General features: G+C 55.8%; 1 protein-coding gene across 1 annotated transcript; it reads left to right on the plus strand.

Annotated features, from left to right (window-relative positions):
- The first annotated feature begins 279 nt into the window (after positions 1-279).
- Positions 280-10,273, plus strand: SAE1 (SUMO1 activating enzyme subunit 1). Its single transcript, XM_082501121.1, has 9 exons — positions 280-418; positions 4,845-4,956; positions 6,294-6,467; positions 7,237-7,379; positions 7,623-7,722; positions 8,837-8,942; positions 9,206-9,350; positions 9,952-10,021; positions 10,121-10,273. The coding sequence occupies exons 1-9, from the start codon at positions 318-320 to the stop codon at positions 10,211-10,213; spliced, it is 1,044 nt and encodes a 347-aa protein (XP_082357247.1). The 5' UTR covers positions 280-317; the 3' UTR covers positions 10,214-10,273.

Here is a 10,273-nt window from a genome sequence, read left to right on the forward strand (position 1 = left end):
ACGAGTCCACTTTAGCCGGGAAGAGGGGGGGGGGGTGGCAGGGGGAAGCTGTGCCACTGAGCGCGCAGGGGGAGGTCCCCCACGCCGAGCACACGCCTTGAGGAGGGATCAAGGGAGGAGAAGCAGCTCGAGATGGTTCTCCCGTGGAGGAGATAGCGTGGGGCCGCGGGGGTGCTCGGTGCCGTGGGGTGGATCCCCCCCCGCCCCGTCCCGCGGTGGAAGTGGAGCGGTGATCGGGTGCGGCGGGGGGGGGGGGGGGTCGCGCGCGCCGCCGGGGGGCGCTGCGGCGGCCGTGAGGCGGCGGCGGCGGCGGGAGAATGGTGGAGAAGGAGGAAGGCGGCCCCGGCGGCATCAGCGAGGAGGAGGCGGCACAGTATGACCGGCAGATCCGCCTGTGGGGGCTCGAGGCCCAGAAGCGGTCAGTGGGGCTGGGGGAGAAGCCGGGGGGGGGGGGGGGGGGAGCGCTTCTGGGGGTCCTGCGGCCCGTGAGGGACACTGAAGGAGCTTGTGAGGGGGCTGGAGGGGCTTATGGGGGCCCCACAGCCTGTGAGGGATGCTGTAGGGGCTTTTGGGGGGGCTATTTGGGCTTTTGGGGGGGCTATTTGGGCTTTTGGGGGGACCTATAGGGGCCTTTGCGGGGGCTGGAGGAGTCCTTCAATATGAAGGGGACCTTGGAGGAGCTTGTGAGGGGTCTGGAGGGGCTTATGGGGTCCCCACAGCCTCTGAGGGATCCTATAGGGGCTTCTGAGGGATCCTATAGGGGCTTCTGAGGGATCCTATAGGGGCTTCTGAGGGATCCTATAGGGGCTTCTGAGGGATCCTATAGGGGCTTCTGAGGGATCCTATAGGGGCTTCTGGGGGGCCTATAGGGGCTTCTGGGGGGCCTATAGGGGCTTCTGGGGGGCCTATAGGGGCTTCTGGGGACGTTGTAGGGGCTTTTGAGGGGCCTGGATGGGCTCTGCAATATGAAGGGGATCTTGGAGGAGCTTGTGGGGGGCCCAGGAGGGGCTTATGGGGGCCCCACAGCCTGTGAGGGATCCTGTAGGAGCTTCTGGGAGGCCTATAGGGACCTGAAGGAGCTCTGCAATTTGAGCTGGGCTTTATAGGGGCTTATTGGGGGCCTTGTAGGGGCTTTTAGGGGGCCTGGAGGGGCTCTGCAATATGAGGGGGGCCTTGTAGGAGCTTGTGGGGGGCCCTGAAGGGGCTTCTGGGGGCCCCACAGCCTGTGAGGGATCCTATAGGAGCTTCTGGGGGGCCTATAGGTGCCTGGAGGAGCTCTGCAATTTGAGCTGGGCCTTATAGGGGCTTATTTGGGGCCTTGTAGGGGCTTTTGGGGGGCCTGGAGTGGCCCTGCAATATGAGGGGGGCTTTGAAGGAGCTTGTGGGGAGCCCTGGAGGGGCTTCTGGGGGCCCCACAGCCTGTGAGGGATCCTATAGCGCCTTCTGGGGGGCCTATAGCGCCTTCTGGGGGGCCTATAGCGCCTTCTGGGGGGCCTATAGCGCCTTCTGGGGGGCCTATAGCGCCTTCTGGGGGCCTATAGCGCCTTCTGGGGGGCCTATAGCGCCTTCTGGGGACATTGTAGGGGCTTTTGGGGGGGCTGGAGGGGCTCTGCAATATAAGGGGGGCTTTGGAAGAACTTGTGTGGGGCCCCATATGGGTCTGGTGGGACTTATGGGGGGCACCATAACCTGTTAGGGATCCTATAGAAGCTTCTGGGGGGCCTATAGGGGCCTGAAGGAGCTCCGCAATTTGAGCTGGGCCTTATAGGGGCTTATTTGGGGCCTTGTAGGGGCTTTTGGGGGGCCTGGAGTGGCCCTGCAATATGAGGGGGGCTTTGAAGGAGCTTGTGGGGAGCCCTGGAGGGGCTTCTGGGGGCCCCACAGCCTGTGAGGGATCCTATAGGAGCTTCTGGGGGCCCTATAGGTGCCTGGAGGAGCCCTGCAATTTGAGCTGGGCCTTATAGGGGCTTATTTGGGGCCTTGTAGGGGCTTTTGGGGGGCCTGGAGTGGCCCTGCAATATGAGGGGGGCTTTGAAGAAGCTTGTGGGGAGCCCTGGAGGGGCTTCTGGGGGCCCCACAGCCTGTGAGGGATCCTATAGGGCCTTCTGGGGGGCCTATAGGTGCCTGGAGGAGCCCTGCAATTTGAGATGGGCCTTGTAGGGGCTTATGAGGAGCTTGTGGGATGCCCTATAAGGGGCCTGGGGGGTCTTAAGGGTGCCCCACAGACTGAGGGACCTTGTAGGGCCTTCAAGGGGAGACCTATAGGGGCCTCGTAGGGGTTTATGAGGGCCTTTGGAGGGGCCTTGGACCGTTTTATAGGGGTGTGTAGGAGCTTGTGGTGGGCCCTATGGGGCCTTGGGGGGGTTGCAATGCTATAGGGGCCTGGATGGACTTGTGGGGGGCCCTGTAATGTGGGGGAGCCCTATAGAAGCTTGTGGGGTGGGGGGACTGGAGGGGTCCTGCAATGTGAGGGGGGCCTTGGAGTGGCTTATGGGGGCCCTATGGCCTGTGGGAGGCCCCGTGGTGGGCTTGGAAGGACCTATGGGCGCTCTGCAATGTAAAGGGGACCCTATAGGCACCTGGGTGGGGGCCCCTGTGAAGCGAGGGAGTCTTTTGGGGGGTTATGGGGGCCTTGGAGGAGTTTGCACAGGGGCCCTATAGGGACCTGGAGTGGCTGTGCAATGTGAGGGGGACCCTATAGGAGCTCGGAGGGGCCTGTGGGGGCCCTATAGGAGCTCGTGGGGGCCCTATAGGATCTTGGAGGGGCCTGTGGGGCCCTATAGGATCTCGGAGGGGCCCTGTAGAAACTTGTGGGGGCCCTATAGGAGCTCGGAGAGGGCACTGGGGGCCCTATAGGAGCTTGTGGGGGCCCTATAGGAGCTTGTGGGGGCCCTATAGGAGCTTGTGGGGGCCCTATAGGAGCTTGTGGGGGCCCTATAGGAGCTTGTGGGGGCCCTACAGGAGCTCAGAGGAACTTGTGGGGGCCCTACAGGAGCTCAAAGGAACTTGTGGGGGCCCTACAGGAGCTCAAAGGAACTTGTGGGGGCCCTACAGGAGCTTGGAGGGGCCTGTGGGGTCCCTATAGGAACTTGGAGGGGCCCTATAGGAACTTGTGGAGGCCCTATAGGAACTCGGAGGGGGTGCTGGGGGCCCTATAGGAACTCGGAGGGGCCCTATAGGAACTTGTGGGGGCCCTGGGGGCCCTATAGGAGCTCGGAGGGGGTGCTGGGGACCCTATAGGAACTCGGAGGGGGTGCTGGGAGCCCTATAGGAACTTGTGGGGGCCCTATAGGAGCTTGGAGGAACCTGTGGGGGCCCTATAGGAACCTGTGGGGGCCCTATGGGAGCTCGGAGGGGCCCTATAGGAACTCGGAGGAGACTGTGGGGACCCTATAGGAGCTCGGAGGGGCCCTATAGGAACTTGTGGGGGCCCTATAGGAGCTCAGAGGGCCCCTCTGCCACTTCCGGGGTCTTTCCCTGCTGGAAACCCTCTTCCTCAACTCTGATTTTTTTTTTTTTTCTAGAAACACTTAATTTTTCCGCTTTCAACTTAATTTTCGTGGTCCTTTCCTGCCGCCTCTCCCGATTTCTGCTCCTTTCCAATTTCTCAGGCGTTCCCCGGGGAAGCGGTGATGCGGTTTGTTCCAGAGAAGGTGGAACAACCCCAAAATATGAAGGCGAACGTAATGCTATTGCTGAACGCCGATAAAAAACGAGCGTGAAAATAAAGGGGGGGGGCGGGAAAAGCAGGAGTCTCTTTAACAGCCGGGATTATCGCTCGGTGCTGAGTAAATTTGATTTTATCGGCAAATCCGTACAGACTAATCAATAACAGACTTCCAAAGCGGGAGGAAAAAAAAAAACCCCGACCGTATAAATGTTAAAAAGTGAGGAAAACACCTTGGTTGGTTATTCCAAAAACATCAAACTTGTGCGGCCCGTTTTGGGCTGGAATGACTATACACCAAAAAAATTTATTAATTTCCTTTTAATTATTAAAAAAATATTAATTTCCTTTTAATTATTAAAAAATATTAATTTCCTTTTAATTATTAAAAAAATATTAATTTCCTTTTAATTATATAAAAATATTAATTTCCTTTTAATTATTAAAAAATATTAATTTCCTTTTAATTATTAAAAAATATTAATTTCCTTTTAATTATCAAAAAATATTATTTTCCTTTTAATTATCAAAAAAAATATTATTTTCCTTTTAATGATCAAAAAAATATTATTTTCCTTTTAATGATCAAAAAAATATTATTTTCCTTTTAATGATCAAAAAAATATTATTTTCCTTTTAATGATCAAAAAATATTATTTTCCTTTTAATTATCAAAAAATATTATTTTCCTTTTAATTATCAAAAAATATTATTTTCCTTTTAATTATCAAAAAAATTATTAATTTCCTTTTAATTATAATATATCCACATCCAACGCAGCTCCTTCAGCCCTTTATTTTTTGGGGGGGGACGGACGGACGGACGGGACACTATTAGGAACCCCGAAACGTGCGGCGAACCTTCGACCTCCCCCACCCCGTTCGTTGGGAAGCAGCGCGAGACTTGAGGCGTTATTCCCTTTTCCAAAGCCGCGAACTCTCTTTTTGGAGCTTATTTTTCCTGCGGGTTTTCCCCGAATTCCCCACTCCCGACATCCTTCGTGTTTCTTTGCTTCCGAATTCCTGTTAAACCTCTTTTTAATCGGGCGGTGATGCCCAGGAGCACGGTTTTCCTATCCAGCTGGATTTATCCGCCAGGTTTTTCTTCCCGGCGCCCATTCCCCTTCGTCCCGATCCCTCGGGAGCTGTTAACGTTGATCCGAGGATTTCTGCTGCAGGTTACGAGCTTCCCGGGTGCTGCTGGTGGGGATGAAAGGTCTCGGAGCCGAAGTGGCGAAGAACCTCATCTTGGCGGGAGTCAAAGGTTTGACCATGTTGGACCATCAGCAGGTGAGGAGGCGCTTCCGGCTTTGATCAACGAAGCCGCTGCGCTACGGATTCGCTCGCCGTTTTTTGGGATAAATGAGTTCGGAAAGGGTGGAATGATTCCATTTTTGAGCCGCCTTGGATTTGCGTTTCCAGACGTTTGTGCGGCGGTTAATCCAGGCTGCGCTTTTCCACCCGCTTTCGAGCCGGGGGCTGAGCTGCCACCTCCCCTGTCCCCTTCCGGATGTCCTCGTGTGCTGCGCCCCGCTCTGAGAAGACATCTTATTTTTTGGGGACGCGCATTTTTGGCGTTAGCATCTCTCCGCCCTCTATCTCCGGTGGGATGACCCCTTCCCGCGGTTATCCGGAGCCGCCAGGCGCGTGCGGAGCAGATATGGGGCTCAAAGCTCCTGCCACGAGTCTCGTAGACCCCAGAAACCTTCAAAAAACTCTGCGCTGAGTTTGAATTCCCGAAGCGGCGCTTTGTGCCCTGCGCCGACCGTGTTTCTCCGGCGCGTTGCGCCCTGTGCCCACCGGGGTTTCTCGGCGCGTTGCGCCCTGCGACGACCGTGGGTGCTCAGCGGTTTGCGCCCAGATATGACCGTGGGTGCTCGGTGCTTTGCGTAGTGCAACGACTGTGTTTCTCCAGCGCTTTGCGCCCTGCGCCCACCGGGGTTTCTCGGCGCCTTGCGCCCTGCGCCCACCAGGTTTCTCCGGCGCCTTGCGCCCTGCGACGACCGCGGTTTCTTGGCGCGTTGCGCCCTGCGACGACCGCGGTTTCTTGGCGCGTTGCGCCCTGCGACAACCAGGTTTCTCCAGCGCGTTGCGCCCTGCGCCCACCGGGGTTTCTCGGCGCGTTGCGCCCTGCGCCCACCGGGGTTTCTCGGCGCGTTGCGCCCTGCGACGACCGCGGTTTCTCCAGCGCGTTGCGCCCTGCGACGACCGCGGTTTCTCGGCGCTTTGCGCCCTGCGCCCACCGCGGTTCTCCGGCAGCCGCGGCCTTTAGGTCACGGCGCGGCGTCTCTTCGGGCGCAAGAGGGAGCTGCGAGCTTGGCGGCAGGGCGAAGCGAGCTACGAAATTGCGGTGGATTGAAGAATAGCACAAAATAACCAGAGATTTTTAAAATTATTATTATTATTATTTGTTGTTTTTTTTTTTTCCCCCTTCTTCTTATCTCGCGATGAGTTTTCCTGCGGCGTTGATGGCACCGCTCAGCTTTTCCCGCTCGCACAGCGTCCGCTGTAATTCTCCCCCACGGCCCCAGGGGGACGGACGGACGGACAGACTTTTCCCTCCCTGCCTGAGTCCCCGGAAAGACTCATCTCTCTGGTTTTGGGGAATTTTTTTGCCCCCGTTTCAGGTTTCCCAAGAGGACACGCGAGCTCAATTCCTCATTCCCGGGGGTTCCTTGGGTCGCAACAGAGCCGAAGCTTCGCTGGAACGGGCGCAGAACCTCAATCCCATGGTGGACGTAAAAGCCGACCCCGCGAACGTGGAGAGCAAACCCGAAGAGTTCTTCACCCAATTCGACGCGGTACGTGCGGAGAAAGGTCGGAGGAGGGGCGCGTTGACTCAGTAATTAATTCTCCTCGTTAATTGCTCTTTTATCACGATTGCGGTTGCGCCCAGAGCGTTTTTACGCTGCGCTTACTGGTTTTGCCGCCCGATTCTGCTAAACGGGTATCCCGTCTCCTGCGGACGTCGCGTTTTTAATTTTTAGGGGGGTTGTGATGGGGCTGGAGGTGGCAGAACCAACTTCTCGATTCAGTCGGATGGGGAAAAATCCGTAAACGGCTCCAAAAACAAGAGGAGGAGGAGGAGGAGGAGGAGGAAAAATGCATCCAGGTCTTGGAAGGGGGCGGGGGGGAAATGTAAAGCGCTGATTATAATAACGGGGAGCTGCCCTGCTCTCCTTTCAGGCCTTGAGTTTCCAAAATATCCATATTTAGCTTCATACCCCCCCCCCCCCCCCCCCAAAAAAAAACTCCCATCAAAATTCACCGGGATCGGGATGCCATATCCCCTTAACTGGGATGCCATATCCCCTTAACTGGGATGCCATATCCCCTTAACCGGGATGCCATATCCCCTTAACCTCCTAATTATCCCCAGCACGGAGCCTGTTGGAATGAACCCCGTGGGAGTGGGAGGGGAAAATCGATAATTATCCCGAGCGCTGTGTCGAAACGAAGAATCTACCTGGAACCTTCCCCGCTGGGGAGGCCGGGGAGATTTTATTCCCCCGAAAAACCCCGTAAGGAAGGAAAAAAAAAAAAGAAAAAAGTTGTTATTTTTGCCGGCAGGTCTGTCTAACCGGCTGTTCCCGCGACGTTATGGTGAAGATCGACCAGATTTGTCACAAAAACAGCGTCAAGTTCTTCGCCGGCGACGTTTTCGGCTATCACGGTTATATGTTCGCCGACCTCGGGGAACACGAATTCGTGGAGTGAGTCGGGGTTGGAGGGGAAGAAGCGGATGGACGAGGGGAAAATTGGCGCCGCGAGACGGCCAGCGGCGTTTCGGCTGCTTTTGTCCGTTTTCGGGAGCGGGGAGATTTAAAATCTTTTTAAGAATCGTTAAAAAAAAAAAAAAAAAAAAACCCAAAAACCAAACCCCAACACTGAGCAGCGCAAATGGGGACGGCAGATTCTCAAAGCAAACTCCGGTTTTATTTTTATTCTTTCCGTAGAGAAAAAACCAAAATCGCCAAAGTCAATCCTGGCGTAGAAGATGGACCGGACACCAAAAAAGCCAAACTGGATTCGGCGGAGACCACCATGGTGAAAAAGGTGAGGGGGGGGGGGGGGGAAATGGGGATGGACTCCAAAACCCCTCAGAGAATTCCCCAAACTACATATTTTGGGGATTTTGGCGGAGGAAGAGCCGAACCGGGGCGGGAATTTTCCGCTGGATCCTTCACGAGATGCTCCCGGCGTTTCGTTTGAGCTGCGTTATCCCGGAGAGGTGGATTTTTTGGGTGGGGGAATACACCCCTTTCCTTAAAACTCCATCTGCTCCCACCTCGCTGTTTTTTTTTTTGTTTGTTTGGTTTTTTTTGGTACTGGTTTTATACTGGTTTTAATGGGAGAAAGGGAGTTGAAACGGCTTTTTTGCGTGGCAGCCGGGCTGTAAAACTGCGTTGTCGGTGCTGTCAACCGAAAGCTGAACTCCTTTTAAGCCAAACCGTGTCTTTTTGAGGAGGGGGAATAAGGGGAGAGCAAATTCTGCTCCCAAAACAAAAACCTTTTTCCCCGTTAAAACGCCTCCGGCCCGGGCATTGTTTGACTTTCCCAGCTGGAAATTTTAACGGAGGAGTGGAAATCCCCTCGGACTTTATCCGGCTATGAGGAGAACGCGAGCTGAGCCAGCAGATTAACGCCCTTTTATGTCCCCTTTCCCCCTCCTCCTCATCGCTGAGAGGGTGCAGTTTCCCTTCGGATGCTCGGGGAATATTCCCCGGCTGCCCACGGAACCAGCTGTCGCCCCATTCCGATGGCGACGGGTTCGGATACCGGCAAATTCCTCCAGATCCGTTGCCCGGATGCCAGAGCCGACGTGCCGAGCGAGCGAAGGGCCCGGACATCTTTTCCTTCCACCTCGGAGCGAGTTTCGCTCTCCCTCCTTTAACGCCTCCGAAAGTTTGGAGCCGATTTTTTTTTTTTTTTTTTTTTTTTTCTCCCAAACTCCGGAATTTTACGCTTCGATAAACCCTTATCCCATCCTCTTTTTAACACTGAGCTATTAACGTGCTCTTAATGTCTTAATTAAAGCGCGGTGTTGAGATATATCCCTATTGGAAGTTTTGGTGGGGTTGTGCCGGGGAAGAATTGATGCTTTGCCGGGAAAAGGGGGGGGATGCGCCACCCGGAATGTTGTCATTCCCAAACTCTTCTCTCCTGGCAGCGGGTGGGATTTTGCCAACTGAAGGAAGCTCTGGATGTCGATTGGAGCGGGGAGAAGGCGAAGGCAGCGTTGAAACGCACCGCTCCCGATTATTTCCTCCTCCAAGGTAAAAATTCCCCGCCGGCACGGGGGAAATTGGACTTAGGGCGGCTCATTGCCAAATCCTGAGGGAATTTGGGGAGCACCGGCGGGATGAAGGCTTAACTGCGGCGTTCCTAAAAGACACACAAGGCAGTGCCGTTCCCGGGATGAAGGTTTAACCGCGACGTTCCTAAAGGACGGACGCGGAGCTGCCGCTTTGCCGGCGGAGCCGCGTGGCAAAGCTCTTCCCGGCGTTTTCGGTGACTTTTCTCTCTCTCCTTTTCCCAGTGCTGTTGAAATTCCGTACGGATAACGGCCGGGATCCTTCCCCTCAAAACTACGCCGCAGATTCCCAGTTGCTGCTCCAGATCCGCCGCGACGTTTTGGAAGCACTGGGAGTCGGCGCCGATTTGTTACCGGATGAATTCGTCGGGTACGGTTGAAAGCGCCCATTCCGTGGTCCTTTCCCGTTGGATCACCGAGTGCCGGAGAACCTCTCGACACCGGTGAATCTTCACCGGGTTGTCCTGCCCCGTTTGTCCTTTTCCTCTGGGTCAACTTCACCGGGGATTAACGGATCGGTGGAGGATGTTCACCGCTCTCCTCAAGGTCTTCGGTGCCGTGAGCTTGACGCCGGATCAGATTCCGGCTCGCTCCGGTGCCGAAATCCCCGGCGATCCCACCCGGTGTGGCACGGAACCCCCTTCCCGTGTCCTCGCAGTGACACCGAACCCCCGGAGAAAGGGGGTGACGGCGGGGGGGGGATTCTCCCCCCGCCACCTTCACCGGCAACTCCCCGAATCCGCGCCGGCGTGTCGCCACACGCCGGGAATGCCGGGAATGCCGCCGCCATTTTGAAGGGGTTTATTTTTAGCAGGGTGACACGACGCCCCGCGGTGCTGTGTCCTCGTCCTTTTTGGGGGGGGGGGGGGGGTGACCTCGGTGTTTTAGGGGACACCTTTTTTTTTTTTTTTTTTTGGGGGGGGGGGGGAAACCGCGGCGTTTACCGTTAAATCACTCTTCTTTCCTTCCAGCTATTGCTTCTCCGAAATGGCTCCCGTCTGCGCCGTGGTCGGAGGCGTTTTGGGCCAGGAGGTGGTTAAGGTAGTGGTCCTTTTACTTATTATTTTTTGGGGGTGGGAGACACCCCAAAATTCCCCGATAACCGAATTTTCCCCGCCCCCCGGTGAACCCCCCCCCCAGGCTCTGTCCCAGCGGGATCCCCCCCACAACAACTTCTTCTTCTTCGATGGCATCAAAGGCAACGGCGTCGTGGAGCGGCTGGGCCCCAACTGAGGGGTTTTTTTTGGGGGGGGGGGGGGGCTTCTGTTGAATTTGGGGTGCGGGCGGCCCCTC

The sequence above is a fragment of the Vanellus vanellus genome (genome assembly GCF_965231255.1).
Source record: "Vanellus vanellus genome assembly, contig: HAP1_SCAFFOLD_2099, whole genome shotgun sequence".
NCBI classification, from domain to species: Eukaryota; Metazoa; Chordata; class Aves; order Charadriiformes; family Charadriidae; genus Vanellus; species Vanellus vanellus.

Coding starts and splice junctions, on each gene's coding strand:
- SAE1 (XM_082501121.1), top strand. CDS start 318: ATGGTGGAGAAGGAGGAAGGCGGCCCCGGCGGCATCAGCGAGGAGGAG. Junction 419..4,844: donor GGGCTCGAGGCCCAGAAGCG/GTCAGTGGGGCT, acceptor TTTCTGCTGCAG/GTTACGAGCTTCCCGGGTGC. Junction 8,943..9,205: donor CGATTATTTCCTCCTCCAAG/GTAAAAATTCCC, acceptor TCCTTTTCCCAG/TGCTGTTGAAATTCCGTACG.